A 27838-nucleotide genomic window follows, 5' to 3' on the forward strand; every position below is an offset into this window, starting at 1 on the left:
TTATCTTTGTGAAACATTTGTTTAATTTCCTTTCTGCATCAGAGACACCTTAGTCTTTCTCCCCAGCCCATTTCTTTCACAATGCTGAGTTTTGATCGAGAAAAGTGTTGTCTGATGAATCTTTCAAAGATGTGTCCTTGCAGCCATACTGTTTCAAAGTCAGTTTAGAGTTCCTGTCATCTTCTCAGAGGATGTATTTGTGACAGTTCCTTGTTGCTTAGCTCTTATGGAAGCGCAGGACAGACAGCCTCTCATTTCCAGCTCTTGTAGACAAGCATGCCTCTCCCTTCAACCCACATTTGCCCAGTAGACGGATGATCTCCTCTGGTGAGAAAAAGAAAATAATATTGATCTTTTATCCAGAATGTTTCCAGCACTGATATTCATTTCCTCGGTTAACTCACCTGGGTCGTTCTCAGCGATAGTAATGAGGTAAAATAACCCTTTATTGGAGAGCAGCTGTGCCACCACAGGCAGAAATCTGTCGGTCACCTCTCGTCCTCGCTCCCCCCCGGCCCAGGCAGCCTCTATACCCGTGCCCCCCACCTGGGAGAAAAGTGACTTTTATTAAAAAAATGCTCCTCATCTGTGAGCTGAAGACAACCTGAACCTGCTGTACAGACCTCTTCTGAAGGCGTCACCACATACGGAGGGTTGAAGAGAAGGACATCCACTTTCCCACTTAAGCGGGGGAGAAGACTGTCCACCTTTAAGAACAACAGGAAAACAGCCTTAAACGATCAAATTCTCGCACTTAAAGGTCTCCTATTATAATAATTGAAGGCATATATTACATGTCTATGAAGTGTTTTGCTCAGAATACCAAACAGATCACTCATTCTAGCAATGCCTCATACCCCTCTATTTCAGCCCTGTTACAGAAGTGCTGATTCTGGGTCCTTAGCTTTAAAAACAAAACATGCAGGAGAATTCTACCCAGATACTCAGCTAAATGTGTTCAAAACCACATTAAGGATTATTTCTGAAACAGTATGGAGCTCAAACACTTCCTCTTTTGCGGGTTTACTACAAGGTGAGTTCCTTTTTATATCCTGCTTCTTTACACATATTCTCTCCAGTACAGGTTAGCTCTGTGTTAGCGATGCTTGCTAATGTAAACAAAGACCATATTACGTCCAAAACACGTTGTGCATTGTTTCTGATAGCGACGTTTCTGATAGGGCCGTGGGCGTAAAGCCAGCCCACATTTCCGATATTACGTCATATCGGCAGAAAATCTGGATCAGCTCCGTTGTACCCCCGTTTTTAGAGATTTGGGTACGGAGGAAAAGAGAGAGGGATTTGTTTTCTGACGTTTTGTGAGTTCCCTGACACACCGGGGACACACATGTATGTATAAAAGACATCAGAAAGTGCATTTTGCATGATAGGACACCTTTAAAAGCATGTTAAGTCCTGAGCTGTGAATGTCTCACGTCTCACCAGGGATGTGAGGACAGGCTGCAGGGACACATCGTTGCAGGAAGCCGTCTTTGCGGTGCACTGTGCTGCGGCAGGATTCACATCAGTGCAACTGAAGAGAGACCATTGCTGTTTTTAGGATTGTCAAGTGTCTTTTACAACAAGCAATTATCGGCTGGATATGAGAAATAAGTATTTTTTAAACTCACAGATATAGAGCTGAGGGTCCGACCACTGAGGCCAGGAAAGCTGAGACTGCTCCTGAGCCGCTGCCCACCTCCAGACACACACATGGGCTGGAAACAGCAGAGAGATACACACAGTAAACCAGAGGTGGAGTAAGTGTTCAAATCCTGCTATACTTAAACATACTATAAACATGATGGTGAGTATACAAGTACAACATGCTGTCCTCGAGTAAAAGTACCTATAGTATAGGTACTTTTACTCAAGTATGTTGACAATAATGTATAGGTCCTATACATTACTGTCAACATACTTAATCACAAGTAAAAGTCCTGCATTCAAAATCTTACTCATGTAAAAGTACAAAAGTAATCATCAGAAAAATGGCCTTTGTGTGTATATAATTATATATATATGACATTTCCACATGATATTGCTGCATCAAGTAGCATTTGACTGTTGTAGAGAAACAAAGTTCTGATTTACTTTTTGTAAAATAAAAACTTGAAGAGTTAGTCCACTAATTGAATTTTTAGAGCTTTTAAATGTAGTGGAGTAGAAGTAAAATGTAACATCAAATGGACATATTCAAGTAAAACTCAAGTACCTCAAAATTGTACTTAAGTACATTACTTGAGTAAATGTACTTCCCACCTCTGACTGTATTAATATTTACTCAACTGCAAGCAAAATGTACTCAAATATTTGAAAGTAGTGATTCTGCAGGGAAATGTCCTTTGAGACCACTATATTTCATCCGATGCACAAAGCAGGACTTTACTGTTTTGTTCCTTTGTGTAAAACTCATAAACAATGATTTATTCCCTTATCCATGCACTTAGTGACTTTCCACCACTGCACCATAGCCTGCACTGCACATGTGATGCGTTCAGGTGCGCTGTGTCTGACCTCATCAGCTGCAGCCTCTCTGCGTCCTTCTCCAAGGCGTCAATCAGGAGGAAAGAGTCCTCCGCCGGATCGTAAACATCCCGGAAGTCTCCTCGTGCAGCATGACAGTAAACAGGTGTGGGATAACTCTTTGACATGTTAGCTTCACTGCTAACAGCCTGCGCGTGCTCCTACCTCGTCACCATTGGTGTTAAGTTAATACTCTTAATATTATTTAATACTGTTAATAGACGCAGTGTTGTTGTTCAACGCGTGAGTCAGGTTTACTCACAGTAGCGCGTATCACAGAAGCGGCAAACGAACTGCTGCTAGCTAAAATGTGTTTGCCACACGTTCAGAATCGACTTCCGTGTTTACAACTACGTCACGATGACGTACGGTAACCAGTACCAGAGCTCTAGAGATAGTATCTCTAGGGCTCTGACCAGTACTATTACAGCTCCTAGTTCATCGACAAAAGGTGATAAAAAAACTGCTACAATTATTCTTAAGTGTCTTTCATTAAAACTTGTCTTCTTTGTAAAACGTCATAGTACCATGTAATGATATATAGAACTAAAAAAAACACATTTTACATATTTAATTTTTTCATGTCATTCTTGCACACTAAATCTAAATAATATCCCACATCCATCTGAGAAAGTGGAATGAAACAAAAAACACAGTGGGCTTCAGCTGATATCATTACATTACATGTCACTTGTTAGACGCTTTTATCCAAAGCGACTTACATACTCAATACTGTGGACAATCCCCACAGGAGCAATTTGGGGTGAAGTGTCTTGCCCAGGGACACAACGACATGCTGACTGCAGTGAGGTTTGAACCTGTGACCCCCTGATCCGAACACCAACGCTCAACCCACTGCACCACACGCCTCCCGATATCAACCCATTTCAGGAACTTGCCATGGCTGCTGTGTCTGTGCTGCCCTTGCGACACTTGAATGCTGAAGTTGAGAGATTATTCAGCCAGATGAGTGTGGTAAAAAGCCAATTTAGAAATCGGATGTCCTTGCAGACCCTTAACTCCATCCTGTATGTACGATATGGTCTGAAGCTGTCTGGTGAGGCTTGCTATGATCACAAGCTGCCTGATAATGTTTTGCAGCTTGTTGGCACATCAGCTCAGTGGCTGAACCTGCCATAGAAAGCCTTTAACAAAAATAAAGATGACATATGTGTGTAGGGGGGGTCGGAAAAAAAACAACACATTTTCATGTTTTACTGTGTTGTACGCTCCTAAGTGGAACATACAATTAGAAAGTAAACCAAACTTTTAAATTAAAAAAAACAAAGACAAATGTTGTAGTAATGGCAAAAATGTTCATGTTTTTCTTTGACTTGTTGTAGGCTCTCAAGTGGATCATAAGGTTAGAAAAGTAAACCAAACTAAAGAAACCCACAAAAGATTCAAGGGTTTTTATTATCATAGTAGCTACAGTGTAGTTATGGCAATGGACAGAGCCCTAGAGAGATAAGAGTTACGACACTCTTTGATGTCGCCGCCAGCCGGTCACGTGGTTTATGTATGCCGGGATAGTTCCAAACGCACTTCCGTTGCAATGCTTCTCTATGGCAAAAGCAGCACAAACATGCTCAAAATAGTTATAGATTAAACCAACGCTGTTATTTTTTAAAGATTGCTTTCATATTTACATGATGTGGTTACACTTTGTATGGATTGGCACTATTTACAAGTTTCGTTATTTAACGATATTTTGAGGGGAAAGTGTGGTAGCACAAGCAGGCTATGTTGCTGTCACTGCCAGGGCAGTCACGTCCGTAGTATAGTTGCGCTGCGCTGTCATGTTCTTCTATGATCCAGCGACGAGACAATACAAAAAAAAGAGAAACTGAAAAAAGCAATTCATATTAGGTTCTGTTGTGGCACTACAGGATATAAAACCTTCCAAGCCATGACCTCTGCCTGAAATCAGGACCACTCAGAGGAGTGCAGCACATCAAACTGGAGTCAGGAGTGTGAATAACACATTTTGGCCAAAACAAATTGTTGCTTACCAATACAGTGGCTGAACAATGGACACCAAAAAGTGAAAAACAGAAGCATACTGTAATTGTGCGAACAACAATTGTGGGGGGGGGGGTTTGTAAACATTTTACAAATATTTACAAACAACTATTTACAAAAAAGGGTTAGGGTAAGCAACTATTTACAAAAAAGCAATACAGAACTCTAAGTCATCCAGGAGCCTAACCATTTTGAAAAAACAAAAAGGTTCATCCTCTTCATCTGTTTCCTGGGCCCTAAAAAGCAGAGCAAGAATAGGAACAGTGGTGAATAAGGGGAGAGAATACAGTTGGGAGCAGACTGAACAGAGGACATAGCAATATTCATGTTAAAATGTTTGCACAACAAATATGATGGCACTTTCGTTTATATTGCATTTTAATAGATCAGTTGTCATACCATGGTTGGATGTGCAGCATTTGGATGCTCTAATCGATCCGAGAAGGGGTTCCGGATGTATGGCTTCCCTAAGGACGTAGAGCGAAGGAAGAGATGGATGGCAATGGTCAACAGACAACAACAGTCAAGGAGTATGCCTCCAGCTGTTAATGTCAGGAATGATGACCACACCTATTATGGCACATCAAACATTGGTATGATATAGGAAGCTAACAATGTTTCCCATGTTATATAATTCAAGGATAGACTACACTCCTATGCAACCTTCAGATTATACAGCTTCAAAACTACCAGGGTTCAGGGATTCTCTGAAGACTCATATACCACATGTAGATAATCTACAGATTTCTTCATACTTTAACATTGCCAATAGACGAATTTAGATGAATGTCACTATAGGAGTGTAGTGTACGTACCCTTAAATGACAATAGGTGCACAAGTAAAGGCAGCATATACATATAACAGCAAGATTGCCTTGTTATTGTTACAGAGATTCAGGGAGCTATTGAGGTGGAGTTCCAAGGGAATGAAAGGGACATAACAGACAGAGAGAGTGAGACAGATGTCAGCAGACTGCCAGGGGCCAGTATGTCAGGGGCCGACAATCAAGAGGCCACCTTACCAGAGATCAGTGTGCCAGGAGCCAGTCAGTCAGGGGTCAGCTATGAAGAGGCCAGTTTGCCAGGGTCAGGTGCTCCAGGGACCAGACTGCCAAGGGCCAGTTGTGACCGGGCTCACGTGGAGGATCTAATGAGGCAACTGAGAAGGAAGAGATTACTAAGAAAGAGAGCAGAGAGGGCTCTGGTAAACCGGAAAAGGATTAATTCGGCATTAAAAAAAACAACACAATTTGATTAATCTAACATTTAAAAAAATCTTCAACACAGACCAAATTAGAGCCAGATTACCGTCCATCTGATGAGGTTTTCACCCTTGTTCAGAACGTGGAGCAGCTGTTCCGTGTGAGGACGAGCGATTCCCTCATAGAGTCCTCAAATGCAGTGTCACAGCTGGAACAAGAAGCCATGTTGCTGGACAGCAACCTTCCCTCATGCCATGACCTGAAGAAAAAAATCCTCTCAACATACATCAGGCTGAGGTTAAGGATTGCATCAAAGTGCATCAGGGCTGAGAGGAAGGATAAACATAAAGGGTATCTTGGCAGTAAGAGTCAGAGTAAGAAGGCAAAGAAGACCCAACAGACCTCTGCACCGAAGGTCATAACATCTAGGCCACTGCCAAACACCTTACTCGTTGCCATCGATGTACTTGGCATCTCCATTCCTGGTCCACCGTCAGCAGCCTCCAGCCTCCTCTTCTTTCAGCAGTCATCACCTGCAGCCGTTGCCAGCACCAGCCTCCTTCAGCAGCAGCACCCTCCAGCAGCAGCACCCTCCTCCAGCAGCAGCACCCTCCTCCAGCAGCAGCACCCTCCTTCAGCAGCAGCACCCTCCAGCAGCAGCACCCTCCTTCAGCAGCAGCAGCCTCCGCCAGCAGCAGCAGCAACAGCCATGGCTGACATATGAGGCTGAATACAAAAAAGTGCTAATTTTTTAAAAAAAAGTGTTTATTTTGTTAAAAATAAACATTTTGGATGCATGACCATGTTTTAGGCTCATCCTTCATTCACTGCTGTAGAGTAGCCTATTCAGTAGGCTATTATTTTGTTTACGACTGAATAATACCTTTGAAGAACAATCATTAAACTAGTACATTTAATTACATTTAATTTTATCAAACTAAACAATATGAATAATGCAAAAATAAAATAGTGCAAATGAAACAGAGTGCGATACATTTGAATAAAATATAGCAGTTGAAAGAACAGAATGTAAGGTTTAATATGTACAGTGAAATACAATGAAATACTGTTGATCAGTGATAACTATTAGGATAATACATTAAATACATTCTAAATAATAAAACTATCAAATTAAAACTGTAAAAACGTAAGTAACTCTGCCAGAGTGTTTCTGCCGGTCCCAAGCCCGGATAGAGGAGGAGGGTTGGACGTAGCATTTCCACAATTCTATGTTTTAGCATTTAACAATAGGCCACAGGACTAAAAGTGATTTATGTAATGTGGGTCTAGACAAAGCATTAAAGTCATGAAGCTATTTTGAGATTCAAGCCTATTTCAATGGCCAAATAAAAATAAAAATAACAGAATTGATTAATTGGAAATGGGGGACCGGGACCCTGATGTAAACAAGACGAAAGTCTTTCTCTGGTCTGCATCCCCTTAACAATTGTATGTTTTGAGCTGTACTGTACTGTACCCAATATACAAGCTGTTAATAAACTTTTCAATCAATCAATCAATCAAGAATCAACAGAAGAAAGTTGTAGTTGTTGTCTTTCCCGCGTTATCACTCCTACAGCGTCCACTACATGACGTGAAAATTACGTGATGACGTCATTGGGAGACTTCTCGCGACTTTTATGACAGCCAATAGCTACTCTCTCCTTACTATGGAGTTGGCCACACTGCATAATACAGTCGGCTAGCTGAATCGCTCCCCCCACTAGCATTTGTGTTTTTGGCCGGCTCTTACAAACAAGATGTATAAGACATCCAAACGTTGTGTTGTTGTTGGCTGCGACTATCCGGACAAGACACTGCATTCAATGCCAACTTCGGAGAAAGACAAGAAACTGTGGATGGACTTCATTTACAACGGGAATGTGCCAGAATACCAGAACAAATGTATGGTTGTGTGTTCGAAACATTTTACGGCGGACTTGTTTATTAACTTAAGTCAAGTCAAAAGTGGATTTGCCACCAAACTAAGGCTAAAGACTGGGTCAATTCCAACCATCCGGAACACGAATTCGGAAGCTGTAAGTGTTTCCATATTAATATTTGCTATAGGCTAGTTAGCGTGCATGTAGCTTTGCCTTAGTGTAGCCTCGACAGGAATCGGTTGAGTGTTTTATAACTTTTTGTAACTTTTTATTTTGTAAGCCCAGCACCCTTTGCTTTTATTGAAATTATCACGCATTTGCTAACATGTTCAGACATAGTGCTGTAACGGCTAATATAGCCAATAAGCATCCAATAACACAAGTATTACGTCTCCTATTGAGTTCCAGTTGAGTAAAGTTAGAACGATATTGGCAGATTCGGATTTCACGGATCAATAACAAAACGTTATTCAGACACAAAGTACGTCTCCTATGTACCGTGGTAAGGTTGACAACGAACTACAATCACATGTTGATCAAAAAAAGCCAATATGCGCCGTCCTCCGAGCTGGACACATTAAATTGGTCTCTTTCTGCAGCCGGAGAAGAAACGAGTGGTCAGGGACCGTCTGCAAAGTGCAACTCCGAAAAAAGAGAATACAATAATATTCAATCACTATTATACAGTTTATTACTACCAAACTCACCACACACATCAATAGTCTCCTGGTGGTCATACTACAGCAGAGAGTTTGGAAGAATATGGTTTGGAATAATTTTGGGGAAGATTTATAATATATTATAACATACAATGTTACACATTGTATATACAGTATGTTATATATAAATTAAGACATGAAACAGCTTTTTCATTAGCTATGAAACAGTAAAATGGTCACAATCCTACGAAGGACCCAAATGCAGCACTCGAGAAACCAAGGAGTAGGCTAATGAACTTTATTGGTAATACTACCAGAGCAGAGGGATAACAGAACAGTATCAGCCGAATGATGTGCAGGCAAACGAACCAGAGGACAGCGGGCAGAAGGTCAGGGAGCAGGCGAGGCGGTCAGCGTAGGTACAGGCAGGGTCAGACTGCAGGCATGGCAGGATAGTCCAAGGACAGGCAGGATCGGGGATCAGCAGAGCAGGCAGGGTCGGAACCGGGTAGGCAATCTGGTAACAAACGCGTGAAAGACTAGCATGAAGGCAAAGTAGGATGTGGCAACGGGTGTGTGTCTGGTGAGGGTTTAAATACTGCAGTGAAGAGAAAGAGAGTGAGCAAAAACGTGGGTGTGGTTAACAGGTGAGACAGGTGAATGGAAAACTACTGGTGAATGATGGAGCAGACTGTGACAACATAAAGTTAACATTACAAATAAAACATTTCAGGCTTTTCACCTATCTTACTGTACAATATTAATGAACACATCTACAATCTAATGTCAGACATGGAAAACATCGTGAACATCTGTGACTACTTTCATCTGTAATTGAAAATATATTTAACATCTTAATTAAGAATATAACAATTTAAAACTATGGACAGGTGATTATTAATCATTACTTCAGTTGCCCAAAATATTTAGCAAAGCTTTTTTCTGGATTTTTGTTTGTGTTTTGTTCAGCTTTCATTTTGCCGATTTGAAATCACTGGCTGGGCTGGATTTCCCCCCCACATGCCGTTTGTAAGCGCACTACTTCTACTGTGGTAGTAGTTCAAACTACAAGCCTTACCTCCCCAAATCCTGGTTCCTCTGGTAAAAGTTACACAAACTCACCTCTAGCCTCTTTAGTTAGGGAGGATACACAACACACAATACCACGGGGTCTTTCTTTGTATTGGTGCAGCAGGCACCAATACAAGGCACTGCGTGTGAAACCATCTCCCACAAGTTTCACACTGAATCTACATGGGGACAAATACAACAAAGATATTAAGAAAATGTAAAGTGTAGGACACTTGTAAAGCAGGCATATTCATTTATATTTTATAGAGATTATACTTTTAAAAAAAAAAAATATATATAAATACTTGTTGTTATTCAGGTTTATCTGTACTGTGCTAAAACTTTAACAAATTATAAGAAAAACAAAAGGAAACCTGTAATGCATAAAAATTAGGGCTGTCAAACGATTAACATTTTTAATCAGATTAATCACAGCTTAAAAATTAATTAATCATGATTAATCACCATTCGAACTATTTTCCAAAATATGCCATTTATTTATGTATATTGTTGTGGGAATGGAAAGAAGGCGGATATATCCATTTCACATACAGTATCTATGTTTATTATAACATTTTCTGCGTGTCAAAATAAAAGACAACCCACACACCTATCAATCATCAAACCGTGGGGTCTTAATTCATTACGTGTTGATTTCTATCAACGGGGGAGTACTTCAGGAAAGTCGACAGAGGGGGGGGGGGGGGCGGCGGCTCGTGGAGTACTTCTTGACCACAGAGTGTGAACGTTGTGATCAGCTGTTTTAGCGCAGTTCTCCAGTGAAGGGGGGGGGGGGGGGGGGGAAGAGAGTCTCCCTCCGCAGCCGGTTGGCGTAGTTTTGGCACAATTCCGTTGTACAGACCGACGTTAACAGCAGCCCTGTCTGTGCACACGGAGCCGACTCTGTCGTCCGGTGATCTAACCGCCTTCTGGGAAAGCTTCACAAGTACGTCGGTACGCAAATGCGCTTTGTGACACAAGTGACGGTACGCATTTCAGATTACGCACATAACCTGCGTACCAGTTATGTGCACCCCTGTACTACAGCAAAAGTATTCTCCGTCGGGACTTCCTGCAACAACACCACGCCGTTATCAAAGATGTTCTATTGAGAAGACGATCACTACGTGACAAAAGTTTTCAAAACCGTGGCTACTGAAATCAATCTTACTAACTGCTGTCTGTGCAATTTACTCCGCGTGAGTTGGCAGACTTTATTTTGCTTACTTTAACATCATTTTTCATGGTGGGGCTAAGCCATTTCTTGGTATGGGTGTAGCCTACCCCAGCCATACCCTGGCGCTGCCACTGGTGGCACGTATGGGGCGGGCCATTCTGCACATGCGTTAAATGCGTTAAATATTTTAACGCAATTCATTCAAAAAATTAATTACCGCCGTTAACGCGATAATTTTGACAGCACTAATAAAAATATACAAAATGTCATTACTTTTATGTTATTCCTGAAATCTAACTCCAGATGATCTATATATTATCTACTATTCAGATTATCTTCTGGAGTTTCAAAACCATTCATCATTTAGCCTCACCCAAACAGCATCAACAGCAGTTGTGGGCAGGTCCTCAATTCTACAGAAGGAACAGAAGTCATCCTTTGAAACTGAAAAAATAACAGGTTCAATTTACAGGAAGCCGTCCATATATTCATTTCATATTTTTGGCTAATACCTGATCCTTTGAGGATTTCTTCTGCCATGTCTCTTCGTAGATGTTGAAGACATTGTTTTGATGACTTGATGTGAAACGTCTGTGGAATTTACGGAAATTCCTTCACTGTCATCTCGGCCATCTGGACAGATGGTAAAATAACATGACGTTATGACGTGTTTTTGAATTTCCCTTTAAAATAAAATGCTTTATTATTAATGAACACAACATGTTTCATTGAATCACCTGCATGACAAAGGCTCCACAGCTGGTGACATCTTTCTGGAAGGTGTGGGTTATCTTTCCAGGCTGCCATTTGATGTTAACCCAGTCCTCTTTTCCCAGTCTGTTCCGGCGCATCTTGAAATACTCTCTATAGAACAATAGGGAAAAAAATGTAATTGGCGCTTACTCTTTGCCTTTACCAAATGTGCGTTTAACCAATGTATTTCCTGTAATATATTTGATATTACCCAAATTTGTAACCAGCCTTTCTAGAGTCCTCAACTTCATTTGACCCTTGCAGAGGATCAACCACATACATGTGGTTTGAAAGGGCATGGAGGTACTGTTTTAAAAAGTAGCATACCGTATAATTAAACCAAACCTTTTTCAATATGTTAGCAGCAACAATAATGTATCAGCTTTTCTTCAAAAATGAAAACCACAGTTAACTAATAGATTCACATTATTAAAATCAGCTCAACTGTTAAAAAAGCTATTAAAAGTAATACTAAAATAATAACTACCCATTTTAAATGGGTATAATTAAGACTTAAAAGTATTGAAGTAATGAAAGATGTCAGATGAAAGAAAGTTGCACAATTTGAGGTCAGAAGACTCAAATCTTTAGTGGAGCAGTAGCAACCACCAATGAGAAATGTTTGAATGAGTACTTATTTTGGACTACATGTTATATTGTTTCCCTATGATATAGATGAAGAACATGAAGACATTACAACTAAAAGAAGCATTTTTAAATCAATCCTGAGGCAAAGATGCATTTACAAAATGGGGCTGCATGAGATACACATTTTAGTCTTAACTCTGTCACAGTATATGAGTAATGTATTACAATATTTTTTAATAGCAATGTATATTTAGTTGTATGCATTTGAATAAATGTAATCATACATCTTCAAAGTAATAGTTGATGAACTTGAAATGTGCAAACCCTGAGCAAAACATACATGCTGTAAAAGCAGCTACAGTATGACTATACGAGTAGCTGTATCAGTGCATGACATTAAGGATTTTGGGAGATGGCCCTGTGGGCCATCTAATGGCGCGTTTCCACTGCAGGACTCGCTCGGTTTGGTTAGGCCTTATTAGGCCCGGCTCACTTTAATGCTGCGCTTCCATTACAGTTTAGGAACTGGGGTAGTTACTATAGTAACGCAGTGTAGGCGGAGCCGTGACGTCATCTTCAATGAGAGCCCCAGAAAAACAACACAGCCGTTAGCTCTTAGCACTCAGAGCTCACAGCTCTTCATATCTGTTCAGAAACCAACAAGTACAAACCACAGACTGCCTGTGTCATGGTGAATACAGTCGCTGGTTTATTTATGTCTGTATAGGCCGTTGTTGTGAGTGTGGACGGTCGGAGCATATATAACGTTAGCTTAGCCAAGCTCCATTTAGAAAGCACGCATTTTAAAAGGGTTTTTCGCCTGCCGTCTGTCTGTAGACTTGTCAAAGCATTAATTCATGGTTTTTACTAACCGGTATCAGTATGTTGTTACTTCGGCATCATTTTGAAACGTGTATTACAAATAAATCACGGTCAAATATGTTCATCTTGTTGTAGTTGTAGCCCCCTTGCCAGCGATTCTCTCTCTAGTTTAGCATACTCAGCCCGACTCAGCCTGGTTGTTCCTGACCCTAGAACCACGATTTTATGGGGCCAGAAAAACTGTGAATTAGGACCCACTAGCCGGTACTAGGCCAAGTGGAAACGCAACCAAAAACGGGCCCCGCACGGCTCGGCACGCTTAAAGCGAGTTACCCGCTGCAGTGGAAACGCCCCATAAGCTAATTTACAGATGGCCCTGAACCCAATAGAGATTGCCCTGAAAAATGCGCGCGGACGAAAAGACGCACGAAGGGTTTGGGGGGCCTCCCCCTAGAACAGTGCTTCTCAAAGTGTGGTCCGCGGACCACTGGTGGTCCGTGAGCGCCCCCTAGTGGTCCGTGAGTATATTGGTAACATTTCACATTTGAAATAAATACATTTATTTAAGTTTTTCGCACTCTCGCGGGAATATCTCCGCAATGGAACGAGCTTAAGTTTCACTTTCAATTGCATGATATAGCCCAGATAAGCACCTTCATCACACATGTTGCCACTTGTTTGTACAATTTTCAGGCGATTTGTAAAAACCGATGGGTTTTTGGATATTTGTGGAGTTAGGTGGTCCGCGAGTGTTTTTTTATTGGTTAAGTGGTCCTTGGTATGAAAAAGTTTGAGAAACACTGCCCTAGAACATTTAGATGTTTGCAGGTCTTAGATGCTGTCTGGTGCATTATCTAGACTGAATTATAAGATGAACCACCACAATATTATATTGTTCAATTTTATTCTTAAATATTCTCTTGTTTGTTTGTTCTTGTTTGTGTTTGCTCACTTGCATGCCCTGCATAGCTATAAGAAATATTTAAGTTGTTGGTCAAGACACTTTCCATCTGATGAAGGCAAATGCCTTCCCAGATGTAAACAAGTAGAAAACATTACATTCAGTTATAACTGCCAAAACAAACATTATTTACACTATTATGGCCCCTGTTCAAAATGTTTGTAATGTTATCTACTGTAAGTTGGTCCCATGAATGCCTCCTCATCCGGAAGCTGACCGAGCAGCAGTCGAGAGGAGCCGAGCGCATCCGCGAAGCACACAAAATGGCGACGTCAGAGTTCCCGTTAGCCGGCAAATCTAAATCTCTTCGGTCAAAATAATTATCCTTTAGCGCAATACCGCTTCAGTTGCGCCACTTATGTGACAGACAAGAAGAGTATGTGACAGACAAGAATAGTCAATTATAATGTCTAACACTTAATGTGGAGAAAGAGATGTCCTGTATGGGTTGATTGTGCGTTGATCTGTTGGTAATGCCTCGGGGTTCCGGTGGACATGTAAACAAATGCATAATGCTGCTCTATACTTTGCGGCCTCACCAAGTTGCATAGCGACGCTTATTGTTTAGGTGTCTTTTAATAAGCAGGTAGTCATATCATTAGCTATAACTAGCTGGATCTTATTGATATGGACATAAACGGGAGTGAAGTCTAATCTGACGGGAGAGAGAGATCAGCTGCTGCTGACGAGTCGACACGCAGCTCTGCATAATCACATGCAGCGGTGAGCGGACAAAACACACACTTCAGGTTAGAATATCACACGTAGCTATTTTAATTACCTCTCAAACTACCGAAACTAGTTATAGATATGTTTAGTTTTACTGTCGGGTCACTCATTACTGGATCCGCGAGCTGCATGATACTGGCATAATAGATTGCCCGATCGGGCAACCAGCAGGTGAGGCTTCATTGACCGAGCTAAATACTAGATGGCCCCGGGCCATCGGGCGGTCCTTAATGTCGAGCCCTGCTGTATACTCACCACAAACTTCCAGTGCACATTTCTTATATTCACAAATCCAATGGCTCCATCATATAGATCAAATGTCACCTGAACAAATCAGGGAATATGTAAATATAAGTGTTATTTTCTATAATATACAGGTGCAAAACAATAATTTCATTTACACAGTATTCATTTTTTATTTTTCTCAACAGGAACAAGAAAAAAAGGAAAGCTTATATTCTTAATGTATTGGTTAAAAACAACACAAATGTATCCAAAAACTACATACATGATTATAATAACACTGTTGCCTGTAGACACAGCTCAGTCTCCTTTCTCAAGCTTACAAAACTAAAGGGATGAAAATACTTTGAATAATCACTTTCACTCACCTTTTGTAGCCCATGGTGTCTGAGAAGACATCCTTTGTTGTTTGTCTTCTGCTTCATTCTTGTCTGTGTCCTCATCTGATAACTGGTCATCTACTTCAAGTCCACTCTGAGAAGACATCCTTTGTTGTTTGTCTTCTGCTTCATTCTTGTCTGTGTCCTCATCTGATAACTGGTCATCTACTTCAAGTCCACTCTGAGAAGACATCCTTTGTTGTTTGTCTTCTGCTTCATTCTTGTCTGTGTCCTCATCTGATAACTGGTCATCTACTTCTAGTCCACTCTGAGAAGACATCCTTTGTTGTTTGTCTTCTGCTTCATTCTTGTCTGTGTCCTCATCTGATAACTGGTCATCTACTTCTAGTCAACTCTGAGAAGACATCCTTTGTTGTTTGTCTTCTGCTTCATTCTTGTCTGTGTCCTCCTCTGATAACTGGTCATCTAATTCTAGTCCACTCTGAGAAGACATCCTTTGTTGTTTGTCTTCTGCTTCATTCTTGTCTGTGTCCTCATCTGATAACTGGTCATCTACTTCTAGTCCACTCTGAGAAGACATCCTTTGTTGTTTGTCTTCTGCTTCATTCTTGTCTGTGTCCTCATCTGATAACTGGTCATCTACTTCTAGTCCACTCTGAGAAGACATCCTTTGTTGTTTGTCTTCTGCTTCATTCTTGTCTGTGTCCTCATCTGATAACTGGTCATCTAATTCTAGTCCACTCTGAGAAGACATCCTTTGTTGTTTGTCTTCTGCTTCATTCTTGTCTGTGTCCTCATCTGATAACTGGTCATCTACTTCAAGTCCACTCTGAGAAGACATCCTTTGTTGTTTGTCTTCTGCTTCATTCTTGTCTGTGTCCTCATCTGATAACTGGTCATCTACTTCAAGTCCACTCTGAGAAGACATCCTTTGTTGTTTGTCTTCTGCTTCATTCTTGTCTGTGTCCTCATCTGATAACTGGTCATCTACTTCTAGTCCACTCTGAGAAGACATCCTTTGTTGTTTGTCTTCTGCTTCATTCTTGTCTGTGTCCTCATCTGATAACTGGTCATCTACTTCTAGTCCACTCTGAGAAGACATCCTTTGTTGTTTGTCTTCTGCTTCATTCTTGTCTGTGTCCTCATCTGATAACTGGTCATCTACTTCAAGTCCACTCTGAGAAGACATCCTTTGTTGTTTGTCTTCTGCTTCATTCTTGTCTGTGTCCTCATCTGATAACTGGTCATCTACTTCAAGTCCACTCTGAGAAGACATCCTTTGTTGTTTGTCTTCTGCTTCATTCTTGTCTGTGTCCTCATCTGATAACTGGTCATCTACTTCTAGTCCACTCTGAGAAGACATCCTTTGTTGTTTGTCTTCTGCTTCATTCTTGTCTGTGTCCTCATCTGATAACTGGTCATCTACTTCTAAGTCCACTCTGAGAAGACATCATTTGTTGTTTGTCTTCTGCTTCATTCTTGTCTGTGTCCTCATCTGATAACTGGTCATCTACTTCTAGTCCACTCTGAGAAGACATCCTTTGTTGTTTGTCTTCTGCTTCATTCTTGTCTGTGTCCTCATCTGATAACTGGTCATCTACTTCAAGTCCACTCTGAGAAGACATCCTTTGTTGTTTGTCTTCTGCTTCATTCTTGTCTGTGTCCTCATCTGATAACTGGTCATCTACTTCTAGTCCACTCTGAGAAGACATCCTTTGTTGTTTGTCTTCTGCTTCATTCTTGTCTGTGTCCTCATCTGATAACTGGTCATCTACTTCTAGTCCACTCTGAGAAGACATCATTTGTTGTTTGTCTTCTGCTTCATTCTTGTCTGTGTCCTCATCTGATAACTGGTCATCTACTTCTAGTCCACTCTGAGAAGACATCCTTTGTTGTTTGTCTTCTGCTTCATTCTTGTCTGTGTCCTCATCTGATAACTGGTCATCTACTTCTAGTCCACTCTGAGAAGACATCCTTTGTTGTTTGTCTTCTGCTTCATTCTTGTCTGTGTCCTCATCTGATAACTGGTCATCTACTTCTAAGTCCACTCTGAGAAGACATCCTTTGTTGTTTGTCTTCTGCTTCATTCTTGTCTGTGTCCTCATCTGATAACTGGTCATCTACTTCTAGTCCACTCTGAGAAGACATCCTTTGTTGTTTGTCTTCTGCTTCATTCTTGTCTGTGTCCTCATCTGATAACTGGTCATCTACTTCTAGTCCACTCTGAGAAGACATCCTTTGTTGTTTGTCTTCTGCTTCATTCTTGTCTGTGTCCTCATCTGATAACTGGTCATCTACTTCTAGTCCACTCTGAGAAGACATCCTTTGTTGTTTGTCTTCTGCTTCATTCTTGTCTGTGTCCTCATCTGATAACTGGTCATCTACTTCTAGTCCACTCTGAGAAGACATCCTTTGTTGTTTGTCTTCTGCTTCATTCTTGTCTGTGTCCTCATCTGATAACTGGTCATCTACTTCAAGTCCACTCTGAGAAGACATCCTTTGTTGTTTGTCTTCTGCTTCATTCTTGTCTGTGTCCTCATCTGATAACTGGTCATCTACTTCTAGTCCACTCTGAGAAGACATCCTTTGTTGTTTGTCTTCTGCTTCATTCTTGTCTGTGTCCTCATCTGATAACTGGTCATCTACTTCAAGTCCACTCTGAGAAGACATCCTTTGTTGTTTGTCTTCTGCTTCATTCTTGTCTGTGTCCTCATCTGATAACTGGTCATCTAATTCTAGTCCACTCTGAGAAGACATCCTTTGTTGTTTGTCTTCTGCTTCATTCTTGTCTGTGTCCTCATCTGATAACTGGTCATCTACTTCTAGTCCACTCTGAGAAGACATCCTTTGTTGTTTGTCTTCTGCTTCATTCTTGTCTGTGTCCTCATCTGATAACTGGTCATCTAATTCTAGTCCACTCTGAGAAGACATCCTTTGTTGTTTGTCTTCTGCTTCATTCTTGTCTGTGTCCTCATCTGATAACTGGTCATCTACTTCAAGTCCACTCTGAGAAGACATCCTTTGTTGTTTGTCTTCTGCTTCATTCTTGTCTGTGTCCTCATCTGATAACTGGTCATCTACTTCTAGTCCACTCTGAGAAGACATCCTTTGTTGTTTGTCTTCTGCTTCATTGTTGTCTGTGTCCTCATCTGATAACTGGTCATCTACTTCTAGTCCACTCTGAGAAGACATCCTTTGTTGTTTGTCTTCTGCTTCATTCTTGTCTGTGTCCTCATCTGATAACTGGTCATCTACTTCTAGTCCACTCTGAGAAGACATCCTTTGTTGTTTGTCTTCTGCTTCATTCTTGTCTGTGTCCTCATCTGATAACTGGTCATCTACTTCTAGGTCCACTCTGAGAAGACATCCTTTGTTGTTTGTCTTCTGCTTCATTCTTGTCTGTGTCCTCATCTGATAACTGGTCATCTACTTCTAGTCCACTCTGAGAAGACATCCTTGTTGTTTGTCTTCTGCTTCATTCTTGTCTGTGTCCTCATCTGATAACTGGTCATCTACTTCTAGTCCACTCTGAGAAGACATCCTTTGTTGTTTGTCTTCTGCTTCATTCTTGTCTGTGTCCCTCATCTGATAACTGGTCATCTACTTCTAGTCCACTCTGAGAAGACATCCTTTGTTGTTTGTCTTCTGCTTCATTCTTGTCTGTGTCCTCATCTGATAACTGGTCATCTACTTCTAGTCCACTCTGAGAAGACATCCTTTGTTGTTTGTCTTCTGCTTCATTCTTGTCTGTGTCCTCATCTGATAACTGGTCATCTACTTCTAGTCCACTCTGAGAAGACATCCTTTGTTGTTTGTCTTCTGCTTCATTCTTGTCTGTGTCCTCATCTGATAACTGGTCATCTACTTCTAGTCCACTCTGAGAAGACAATCCTTTGTTGTTTGTCTTCTGCTTCATTCTTGTCTGTGTCCTCATCTGATAACTGGTCATCTACTTCAGTCCACTCTGAGAAGACATCCTTTGTTGTTTGTCTTCTGCTTCATTCTTGTCTGTGTCCTCATCTGATAACTGGTCATCTACTTCTAGTCCACTCTGAGAAGACATCCTTTGTTGTTTGTCTTCTGCTTCATTCTTGTCTGTGTCCTCATCTGATAACTGGTCATCTACTTCTAGTCCACTCTGAGAAGACATCCTTTGTTGTTTGTCTTCTGCTTCATTCTTGTCTGTGTCCTCATCTGATAACTGGTCATCTACTTCTAGTCCACTCTGAGAAGACATCCTTTGTTGTTTGTCTTCTGCTTCATTCTTGTCTGTGTCCTCATCTGATAACTGGTCATCTAATTCTAGTCCACTCTGAGAAGACATCCTTTGTTGTTTGTCTTCTGCTTCATTCTTGTCTGTGTCCTCATCTGATAACTGGTCATCTAATTCTAGTCCACTCTGAGAAGACATCCTTTGTTCTTTGTCTTCTGCTTCATTCTTGTCTGTGTCCTCATCTGATAACTGGTCATCTACTTCAAGTCCACTCTGAGAAGACATCCTTTGTTGTTTGTCTTCTGCTTCATTCTTGTCTGTGTCCTCATCTGATAACTGGTCATCTACTTCTAGTCCACTCTGAGAAGACATCCTTTGTTGTTTGTCTTCTGCTTCATTGTTGTCTGTGTCCTCATCTGATAACTGGTCATCTACTTCAAGTCCACTCTGAGAAGACATCCTTTGTTGTTTGTCTTCTGCTTCATTCTTGTCTGTGTCCTCATCTGATAACTGGTCATCTACTTCTAGTCCACTCTGAGAAGACATCCTTTGTTGTTTGTCTTCTGCTTCATTCTTGTCTGTGTCCTCATCTGATAACTGGTCATCTACTTCTAGTCCACTCTGAGAAGACATCCTTTGTTGTTTGTCTTCTGCTTCATTGTTGTCTGTGTCCTCATCTGATAACTGGTCATCTACTTCTAGTCCACTCTGAGAAGACATCCTTTGTTGTTTGTCTTCTGCTTCATTCTTGTCTGTGTCCTCATCTGATAACTGGTCATCTAATTCTAGTCCACTCTGAGAAGACATCCTTTGTTGTTTGTCTTCTGCTTCATTCTTGTCTGTGTCCTCATCTGATAACTGGTCATCTACTTCTAGTCCACTCTGAGAAGACATCCTTTGTTGTTTGTCTTCTGCTTCATTCTTGTCTGTGTCCTCATCTGATAACTGGTCATCTAATTCTAGTCCACTCTGAGAAGACATCCTTTGTTGTTTGTCTTCTGCTTCATTCTTGTCTGTGTCCTCATCTGATAACTGGTCATCTACTTCAAGTCCACTCTGAGAAGACATCCTTTGTTGTTTGTCTTCTGCTTCATTCTTGTCTGTGTCCTCATCCGATAACTGGTCATCTACTTCTAGTCCACTCTGAGAAGACATCCTTTGTTGTTTGTCTTCTGCTTCATTCTTGTCTGTGTCCTCATCTGATAACTGGTCATCTAATTCTAGTCCACTCTGAGAAGACATCCTTTGTTGTTTGTCTTCTGCTTCATTCTTGTCTGTGTCCTCATCTGATAACTGGTCATCTAATTCTAGTCCACTCTGAGAAGACATCCTTTGTTGTTTGTCTTCTCCTTCTTTATTTTCTGTGTCCTCATCTGATACCTTATTCTGAATCATGCTCAGAAGCAAGTCCTTTGTAAGACAGTCTTCAGAACATTCCCCTCCAACATCTCTCTCGTTTTGATTTTCCTCCATTACCTGAACTTCCTTCTGCTCTAATGATTTTTTGCGTTTATAGATCAAATCCTTCAATCCTTTTCGATTGTTGGTCCATACTACCCACAGCCAATGACGGTTTTTCTTATCATCATGACCAAAAAGAATTATAGCGGGTTCCGACCAAATATATGAAGAATGTCCTGTATCTCTTTTGGTAATGTGAACACTCTTCATTCCTCGGACTAATGCTTCCATTCCACCAGCCCTTCCTCTGGGCCCTGTTTCCTTTTTTAACTCTTCCCATTATTTTCAAATGGCCTCTAAACTAGGAAAAGGAGGACCCGCAAAGCGAAATACTTTTTCTCAATATAAAAAGAGTTTGAAGTAAACTTTTTAGAAGTACATATAAGAAAAAACTGTGGCCAAATATGTAACACTAAGTTGGGTTTTTGTTTTGGTTTGCAAAACTAGTCATTTGTCATTTTAATATGTGTAATATATTAGGGCTGTCAAGTTAACACGTTAATAACGCGTTAACGAAAAAAATAATGAACGCCACTAATTATTTTAACGTGATTAACGCATGTGTATTTTTTGTCCTCGGCCGCCCCGTAGTTTCAGAGCGCATCGAGTTTAAAATACCATCTACAAGCTGATGCTGACAGCCCCGCTCCTGCCGCCCGCTTGTGGCAGACCACACTTCCACGCTCACCGGCAGGCACCGACTGGCCATCTGGAGGACCGGGAGGGTGTGTGTATGTGTGGCACGAGCGAGCGAGAGAGAGACCTTACGTGCATTGTTGTTGTTAGCATCTGGTGCTAGCTAGCTGCGCTAACGGATATAAGGAGCTGTTTAAATGAAAACAGAGGAGCGACATTTCGCCACAACTGCGCCGAGCACTTGACTTTATGCAGGAAGCCAGACAGTGGGACATTGTACGAGAAGTCAGCACACTCAGCACGGATAGTGCGCGCAACATGATCACAGCGTCCAGGCAGCTCCCGTTCGAGCATATGCCTTGAGTTGCACATAACTCCAATGTCCATCACACACACACACACACACACACACACACACACACACACACACACACCCACACCCACCCACACCATTTGTATTGTATTATTGTATGAGAGAGGTTCCAGGTTGTTGTGTTTAATATTCATGAGAATATTTGTCATTGTTCAAATGATAATAAACATTAGCATAAAGCATATTTGTCCACTCATATGTTGATAAGAGTATTAAAAACTTGAAATATATTCCTCTAAGGTACATTTAGAACAGATCAAAAATGTGCGATTAATTTGCGATTAATCGCGATTAACTATTGACAATCATGCGATTAATCGCAATTAAATATTTTAATCGACTGACAGCCCATCACAGGAACAAATAACATTTGTTTGTAGTTTTAATTCAGTAACATTTCAGTTGATCAAATACTAACAAGATGAGCTCAAACGTAACTGGAGGCTTGATTGCTCTGCATCCTTCATTTGATTTGTTTAAACTCTTAACCCTTTTGCCATGGAACAATCTTTTTTCTTTTTAAGTGTGGCAGCTGATCTTTAGAGGGGAAATAAAAAGTAAAGTATATTATCGTGTACATCACCTCCACCTGAAGATGTTTTCACGATTTCGCTTCATTTCTAGTCCTAAATCCTAGTCCTAATTTCTTGCACTAATGTCCAATTTATGTTTCTTGTTGATTGTGTTTTTTATATATAAATGTATTACTTACTTTTATACCCTTGTTTAGCTAGAACTTTCTTAATTTGTTTATATATATATTGTTTTTGTTCAGGCTGTGGGACTGTAAGAAACGGTATTTCAATGTTTCTGTATGTATAACACATGTGGAACATTTGACACTAAAGTTGACTTTAACTTCAACTTTGGCTAAATCTGTAATAAACATTTAGTTTTGTTCACAAAAATATTTATACAAATGTATCAGTGGAGTATAACAAACAGGAGACTATACCGATTGTAAGTCGCTTTGGATGAAAGCGTCAGCTAAATGTAATGTAATATTGTGTGTAGTGAGTTTGGTAGTAATAAACTGTATAATAGTGACGTTATTGAAGATTATGCCATATTTATTGAAGATTTTACACTATAAATATTCACCAAAATTATTCAAAACCATATTCTTCCAAACTCTCTGCTGTAGTATGACCACCAGGAGACTATTGATGTGTGTGGTGAGTTTGGTAGTAATAAACTGTATAATAGTGATTGAATATTATTGTATTCTCTTTTTTCGGAGTTGCACTTTGCAGACGGTCCCTGACCACTCGTTTCTTCTCCGGCTGCAGATAGAGACCAATTTAATGTGTCCAGCTCGGAGGAGGGCGCGTATTGGCTTTTTTTAAATCAAAATGTGATTGTAGTTCGTTGTCAACCTTACCACGGTACATAGGAGACGTACTTTGTGTCTGAATAACGTTTTTTTCATGAGTTATTGATCCGTGAAATCTGAATCTGCCAATATCGTTCTAACTTTACTCTACTTTGAGTTCTGAGTAACCCAGCTCTCTATTGCTCAACTCTGTTTTTGTAGCGCTATCTAATTATTCAAATACAATTTTCTTATCCTGAATATAACTCTGTTTGTTCTATACAGGCCAGCACATCAGAAGATATCAGCCATATACCTCGTATAAAGGTGGATGCTGCCTGTCAGACTGACCCCCCACCGCAGCGTTCTGTTAGGACACAGCTTTCCTGGAGGACTCTTCGTCCCTCTCGAAGTATAGGTAAGAAGCCCGTTTTACAAATGTTTTTTGTGTGCTTGTAAATATTGTTTATTAGTTTTATCTTGTTTTTTGTGGGAAATACCATTGTGTTACAGCTGTCCAGGCTCAAGCTTCCCACAGAAACGTTGGTGTAGGCACGAAAACTGTTCCGTTGGAAGCACCCCTGCCAGATTTACCACCCGACCCCATAGAGAGACCATCAGAAAGGTCCAGTGTAGACTCTGAGGAGGAAGACGAGGATCCATTTGAGGGAATCCCTACTATGGACATTGATGACTCGCAGGATCCTACCTATGATCCAACAGAGTCAATAGCAGATGACACAGAAACAACAGACATGTTGTGAGTTACTCAAATATCCCTATGAGTCTATGTATTGTGTTTTTGTTGTACATCATTCCAAGATTGCTAGGGAAACACAAAACAGCTCGAAAGCAATACAAGTCCACAACACCAAACACTTTGAGACTTAACGGTCTAACCCTTAAAAAATGTCAAGTATACATTTCTGTAGACGACATATATAATTTACATTTCTGTGTGATGGCTAATAACATCTCTTTTTTTATTTCAGAGTTCAAGCACCAAAACCCCCCCATAAGATCAACACATACATCGTGTATGAGACCTGCCTCATGGAGCTTTTTGAAGTGTGTCCTGTGTGCAGGCGTGTGTGTGACGTACAAACCACAAAGATGGGTACATTCATATCAGTGCAGCAGCTCTGCCCCCATTGTCAGTTTGCGAGACATTGGAATAGCCAGCCTATTCTGGGGAGTACTCCAGCTGGAAACCTGCAGCTATCAGCTGCAACGTACGTCAACGGGCTATCTTTCTACAAACTTGGAAAGGTACATGAACGGCAGTTTGGCTAATGGTTGAAAATGCAAATAATGTTGTTGAATAAGAAGAAGAGAGAGAAGAGGTGTGAATGGGTCACTGTAGAGTAAGCAGCACCCATGCTAACATGTTTTAAAAAAGGGCATCTCATTTGCACTTTCCAGGGTCCCCTCAATGACTGTTTGTAGCCACTAATCTTTTTCATGTCCCCCTCTCGTTGCTTTGTCACCATTGCTAAGAGTGCGTGAGTTTCGTTGCCCAGCGACCCCCGGTTCCCATAACAAACATTTTATTTCCATTACGCTTTGTGTGATATATAAGCTATATGTGTTATTATTGGTTGAATATGCATTAATTGTGTTGAATCTACTATTTTAGATCAAAATGTATTCTTGTTTTCTTTTTTTAAACCACCATTAGGTCTTCAAAGCAATGAACATGCAGCTCTTCAAATACAACACCTTTCGAAGGCATGCCAGGATGTTCATCGAGCCAGCGGTCGTATCTTACTGGAAAACCTCTCAGGAAGACATGCTGCGGAAGCTCCGTGAAGAGGAGAAGGTGGTCGTTGGTGGAGATATGAAGGCTGTCTCTCCAGGTATGTCATATTTATATATTATTTACATTTCAGAAAGGGGTTGGATTATGTGGGATTGTTAAATTGACAGTGCATGAAAAACATATGCTAAAACACTTCAATCAATAATACAAATGCACCCTATGTAAAGATTGTAAAACATCTTTTCACAGGCACAAAGTTTGGCAGCTACACTTTGATGGACCTCAAGAACAACAAAGTCGTTGACCTGCAGTTGGTTCAGGTAAGTTGGATGAAATTACATTTTGAGTGAGGTGTTTTTTCTGCACTGTTTTGCATGTATTCATTCAAATGCACATATCAATGTTTATTTGTATGTGTCCTGACAGAGCAATGAGGTTGGCGGAAGCAAACACATGGAGAAAGAGGGCCTGAAAAGGAGTCTGGAGTGGTTGAAGGAACGTGGTGTGACTCCGGACTGTATTGTCACAGACCGACATCGACAAATTCAGGAGTTCCTCAGGGAAAGCAGCGTCACCCAGCTCTATGATGTCGGGCACATAGAGAAAGGTAAACGCTTTGTCTCAAAGAAAATTCTGATATCATCATTTGATCTCTAACATTTATTGTAATGCAATGACACAATTTAAATTAATTAACACATTTATTTAGACATAAACCCTACGATCACAGAAATGAAATAACATTTTGAGTCAATGTATATGTGTATTAACGACATGTTCATTGTATTTTTAGGGATTTCTAAACAACTGCTCAAGGCTGCAAAGAAGAGGGACTGCGAGCAGCTTCGAGAGTGGTTGAAGAGTATCAGAAAGCATATATACTGGACTGCAGCAACTTCCACCAGCGGGCCTGAGAGAGTGGCCAAATGGACGTCCATCCTGAACCACGTGCAGGGTCATGAGGACCCCCTGTTCCCCAAATGCCTTCATCCACTGCCCGTAACCAGGGATAAAGGAGAATGGCTGGCAGCAGGTATGTGCTTCACGTTCCTCTTTTAATATTTGTTAGGGACAACCAATAGAGAGTTGTTGTCAGACACAGCATGAACATTTCAAATATACATAATAACAGTAATAAATATAACTTTGATTTTCTAATTCTTAGGAACGCAGGCCTTTCACAAGCTGGAGAAAGTGCTCTCAAACGAGAGGGTTTTGAATGATGTGGAGAAACTCAGCCCCCACCACCAGACTTCACCTTTGAAGGCCTTCCACAGCGCCATCCTACGCTTTGCGCCACAAAATGTCGTGTTTCCATTTCTTGGAATGTTGTGCAGGTAAAATAAACCATAGTTACTTAGAATTAATGACAATTTGTACATCCTTTGCTATTATTTACATTTTTTTGTTCTCATTACGGAAATGAAAGACTGTACTTGGCAGCCATACACTATAATGAAAGGGCTGAACGCCCCACTTCATCCACTGGAGACCCTCCGTATGAACTGCAGACCCCAGAGGCCAGGGAGGGAGAGTGCAGAGCAAAAGCTATAAAGACTGACCCCACATTCCGTAAGTGTTCAAATGATTTATTATACAACTATTTACACAACAAGATTGGATATTTTACATTTCAAAACAAACTACAGCATTACAACAACAATGGTAGATAAATGCGGAAGTAAATGAGTAGACTTGCATCGAAAATAGGGCTGCACGATATTGGAAAAAACGGACATCACGATATATTTTCTTCCCCTGCGATATGAAAAAATACAGGAATTGAAGAAAAGACCGTTTATTTTGTCCGCAAACCATCCTTTCTTGAACTGCTCTACAATTGGTATTTTTTTAACAATATTTAACCGGATGATGGATTTTAGTCACGGACGTCTGGATCTTAAGTTATCAGAGCAACAAGCTGAGCTAGCTCGGTTACCCTGCTGTGATCTGATCAAGAATGGTTGTGATTGGTGGTTTGCTGTGCATGCAGAGCCTGCATGTTACTCACTCAATAATTGTAACACGACGTGTTTGAGTTCATTTGCCTACTTAATATCGCACGTCCTAATATTAAAAAAATAATAATAAATTCAATAAAAAAAATTGCACGTCCTGCGATGTCAATATGCGCATAACGTGATTTTCGTCACGACACGATATATCGTGCAGCCCTAATAGAAAATAGGGCACAAGCACACGTAAATACCTATGGTAAATAAATAGGTTGCAGTATTTAAAAAAAGTAGGTAAACATATACAACTGTTAAAGGTGCCCGTAATGTTGACATTCATACAGTTTCAAATAAAGTATGTATTGCAGAAACAGCACAAAAAAAATAACTTTCAGTCTGTCTTTTCACATGCATATAACAATCTAAACCAAACATTTGTTTTTTTGAAATAATGCACAGGTTACGTTGACAACTTAATGGACCTCATCTTTGATCAAGTCTTTGTGGACCCCGCCCCATTCACAGAGGAGGTTCTGAAGATCCCCGTCCCAGAGGACCTGACAGGGAGGAGGTCAGCACAAAATATGCTACGCGGCTCAATTTTGACAGCATTCTGAACCCGGACGTTTTGGGATCAAGAAACTCCCTGAGAACAACGCAGATGCATGACTACTCTGATCCTGGGCCAGCTCACTAAACCTCTGTAGGCTAGAAACCTGTGACGCCTGGAAGAATTCCAAAGGATGTTTAGTCAAAAGCCTATGTCACTTGTGTGAAATGTATGTATAGTTACTTTGTTATGGGTTCAGTGAAGCGTTTGTTTTTCCGATAAAGTTTTGGAAGTTTGTATAAAATGTGTCATGATTATTCGTGTCTGGTGGATATGCTGAAGGTTGTGTGGATAATTTGTAGTCAACACTATGGGGTGCCATTGCCGTGTAGTATATAATATAGTAACGCCATGTACAATGACAGAATGAAAAGAAAGATTGCATAAAACATTATACACCAGTATTTATTTTCATGAACAATATTACCATAAGTTTTACAAATGAATTCATACAACAACAAAAACACTCACTGCTGTATGTGCCTCATAGTCGCTCATATTCAGCCCTGCATCTGTCTTGACACCTCGTGTGATGAACAAAT

General features: G+C 40.6%; 2 protein-coding genes and 1 long non-coding RNA gene across 9 annotated transcripts; 1 reads left to right on the forward strand and 2 right to left on the reverse strand.

The window, feature by feature from the left end:
* Window positions 1-2875, reverse strand: n6amt1 (N-6 adenine-specific DNA methyltransferase 1). Its single transcript, XM_034202218.1, has 6 exons — window positions 2518-2875; window positions 1632-1718; window positions 1444-1534; window positions 624-707; window positions 405-546; window positions 1-324 (listed from the first exon to the last, which is right to left on the reverse strand). Exons 1-6 carry the CDS (start codon window positions 2652-2654, stop codon window positions 218-220), a joined length of 648 nt encoding a protein of 215 aa, XP_034058109.1. The 5' UTR covers window positions 2655-2875; the 3' UTR covers window positions 1-217.
* A 1095-nt stretch (window positions 2876-3970) lies between these two features.
* On the reverse strand, window positions 3971-8826 carry LOC117537047. 3 transcript variants are annotated; one of them, XR_004567664.1, is made up of 5 exons: window positions 8662-8826; window positions 5857-6476; window positions 5571-5707; window positions 4948-5015; window positions 3971-4784 (listed from the first exon to the last, which is right to left on the reverse strand). It is a non-coding gene; the product is annotated as an uncharacterized LOC117537047 (long non-coding RNA). The 3 variants fall into 3 exon arrangements; XR_004567665.1 differs by lacking the exon at window positions 8662-8826 and having other exon boundaries at window positions 5857-6009; window positions 6200-6644; XR_004567663.1 differs by lacking the exon at window positions 8662-8826 and having other exon boundaries at window positions 5857-6644.
* Window positions 7435-27540, forward strand: LOC117537028. Of its 5 annotated transcripts, XM_034202199.1 has the most exons (12): window positions 7435-7789; window positions 23258-23390; window positions 23486-23732; window positions 23965-24241; window positions 24651-24828; window positions 24981-25051; window positions 25158-25338; window positions 25525-25764; window positions 25897-26068; window positions 26152-26303; window positions 27146-27337; window positions 27400-27540. In XM_034202199.1, exons 1-11 carry the CDS (start codon window positions 7511-7513, stop codon window positions 27301-27303), a joined length of 2088 nt encoding a protein of 695 aa, XP_034058090.1. In that variant the 5' UTR covers window positions 7435-7510; the 3' UTR covers window positions 27304-27337; window positions 27400-27540. The 5 variants fall into 5 exon arrangements, with proteins under 5 accessions (XP_034058090.1, XP_034058093.1, XP_034058089.1 ...); XM_034202202.1 differs by having other exon boundaries at window positions 23446-23732; window positions 27146-27540; XM_034202198.1 differs by having other exon boundaries at window positions 27146-27540.
* The last annotated feature ends 298 nt before the right edge of the window (window positions 27541-27838 follow it).

The sequence above is a fragment of the Gymnodraco acuticeps genome, unplaced genomic scaffold (assembly GCF_902827175.1).
Source record: "Gymnodraco acuticeps unplaced genomic scaffold, fGymAcu1.1, whole genome shotgun sequence".
NCBI classification, from domain to species: domain Eukaryota; kingdom Metazoa; phylum Chordata; class Actinopteri; order Perciformes; family Bathydraconidae; genus Gymnodraco; species Gymnodraco acuticeps.

What these genes read in the sequence shown, in the direction of transcription:
- n6amt1 (XM_034202218.1), bottom strand. Translation starts at nt 2,654, where the DNA reads ATGTCAAAGAGTTATCCCACACCTGTTTACTGTCATGCTGCACGAGGA. An exon ending in GGACCCTCAGCTCTATATCT is followed by an intron (nt 1,535 to 1,631) that starts GTGAGTTTAAAA and finishes GTCTCTCTTCAG; the next exon opens with TTGCACTGATGTGAATCCTG. An exon ending in TGGTGACGCCTTCAGAAGAG is followed by an intron (nt 547 to 623) that starts GTCTGTACAGCA and finishes CTTTTCTCCCAG; the next exon opens with GTGGGGGGCACGGGTATAGA.
- LOC117537028 (XM_034202198.1), top strand. Translation starts at nt 7,511, where the DNA reads ATGTATAAGACATCCAAACGTTGTGTTGTTGTTGGCTGCGACTATCCG. An exon ending in TTGACCTGCAGTTGGTTCAG is followed by an intron (nt 25,052 to 25,157) that starts GTAAGTTGGATG and finishes GTGTCCTGACAG; the next exon opens with AGCAATGAGGTTGGCGGAAG. An exon ending in AGGAGAATGGCTGGCAGCAG is followed by an intron (nt 25,765 to 25,896) that starts GTATGTGCTTCA and finishes TCTAATTCTTAG; the next exon opens with GAACGCAGGCCTTTCACAAG.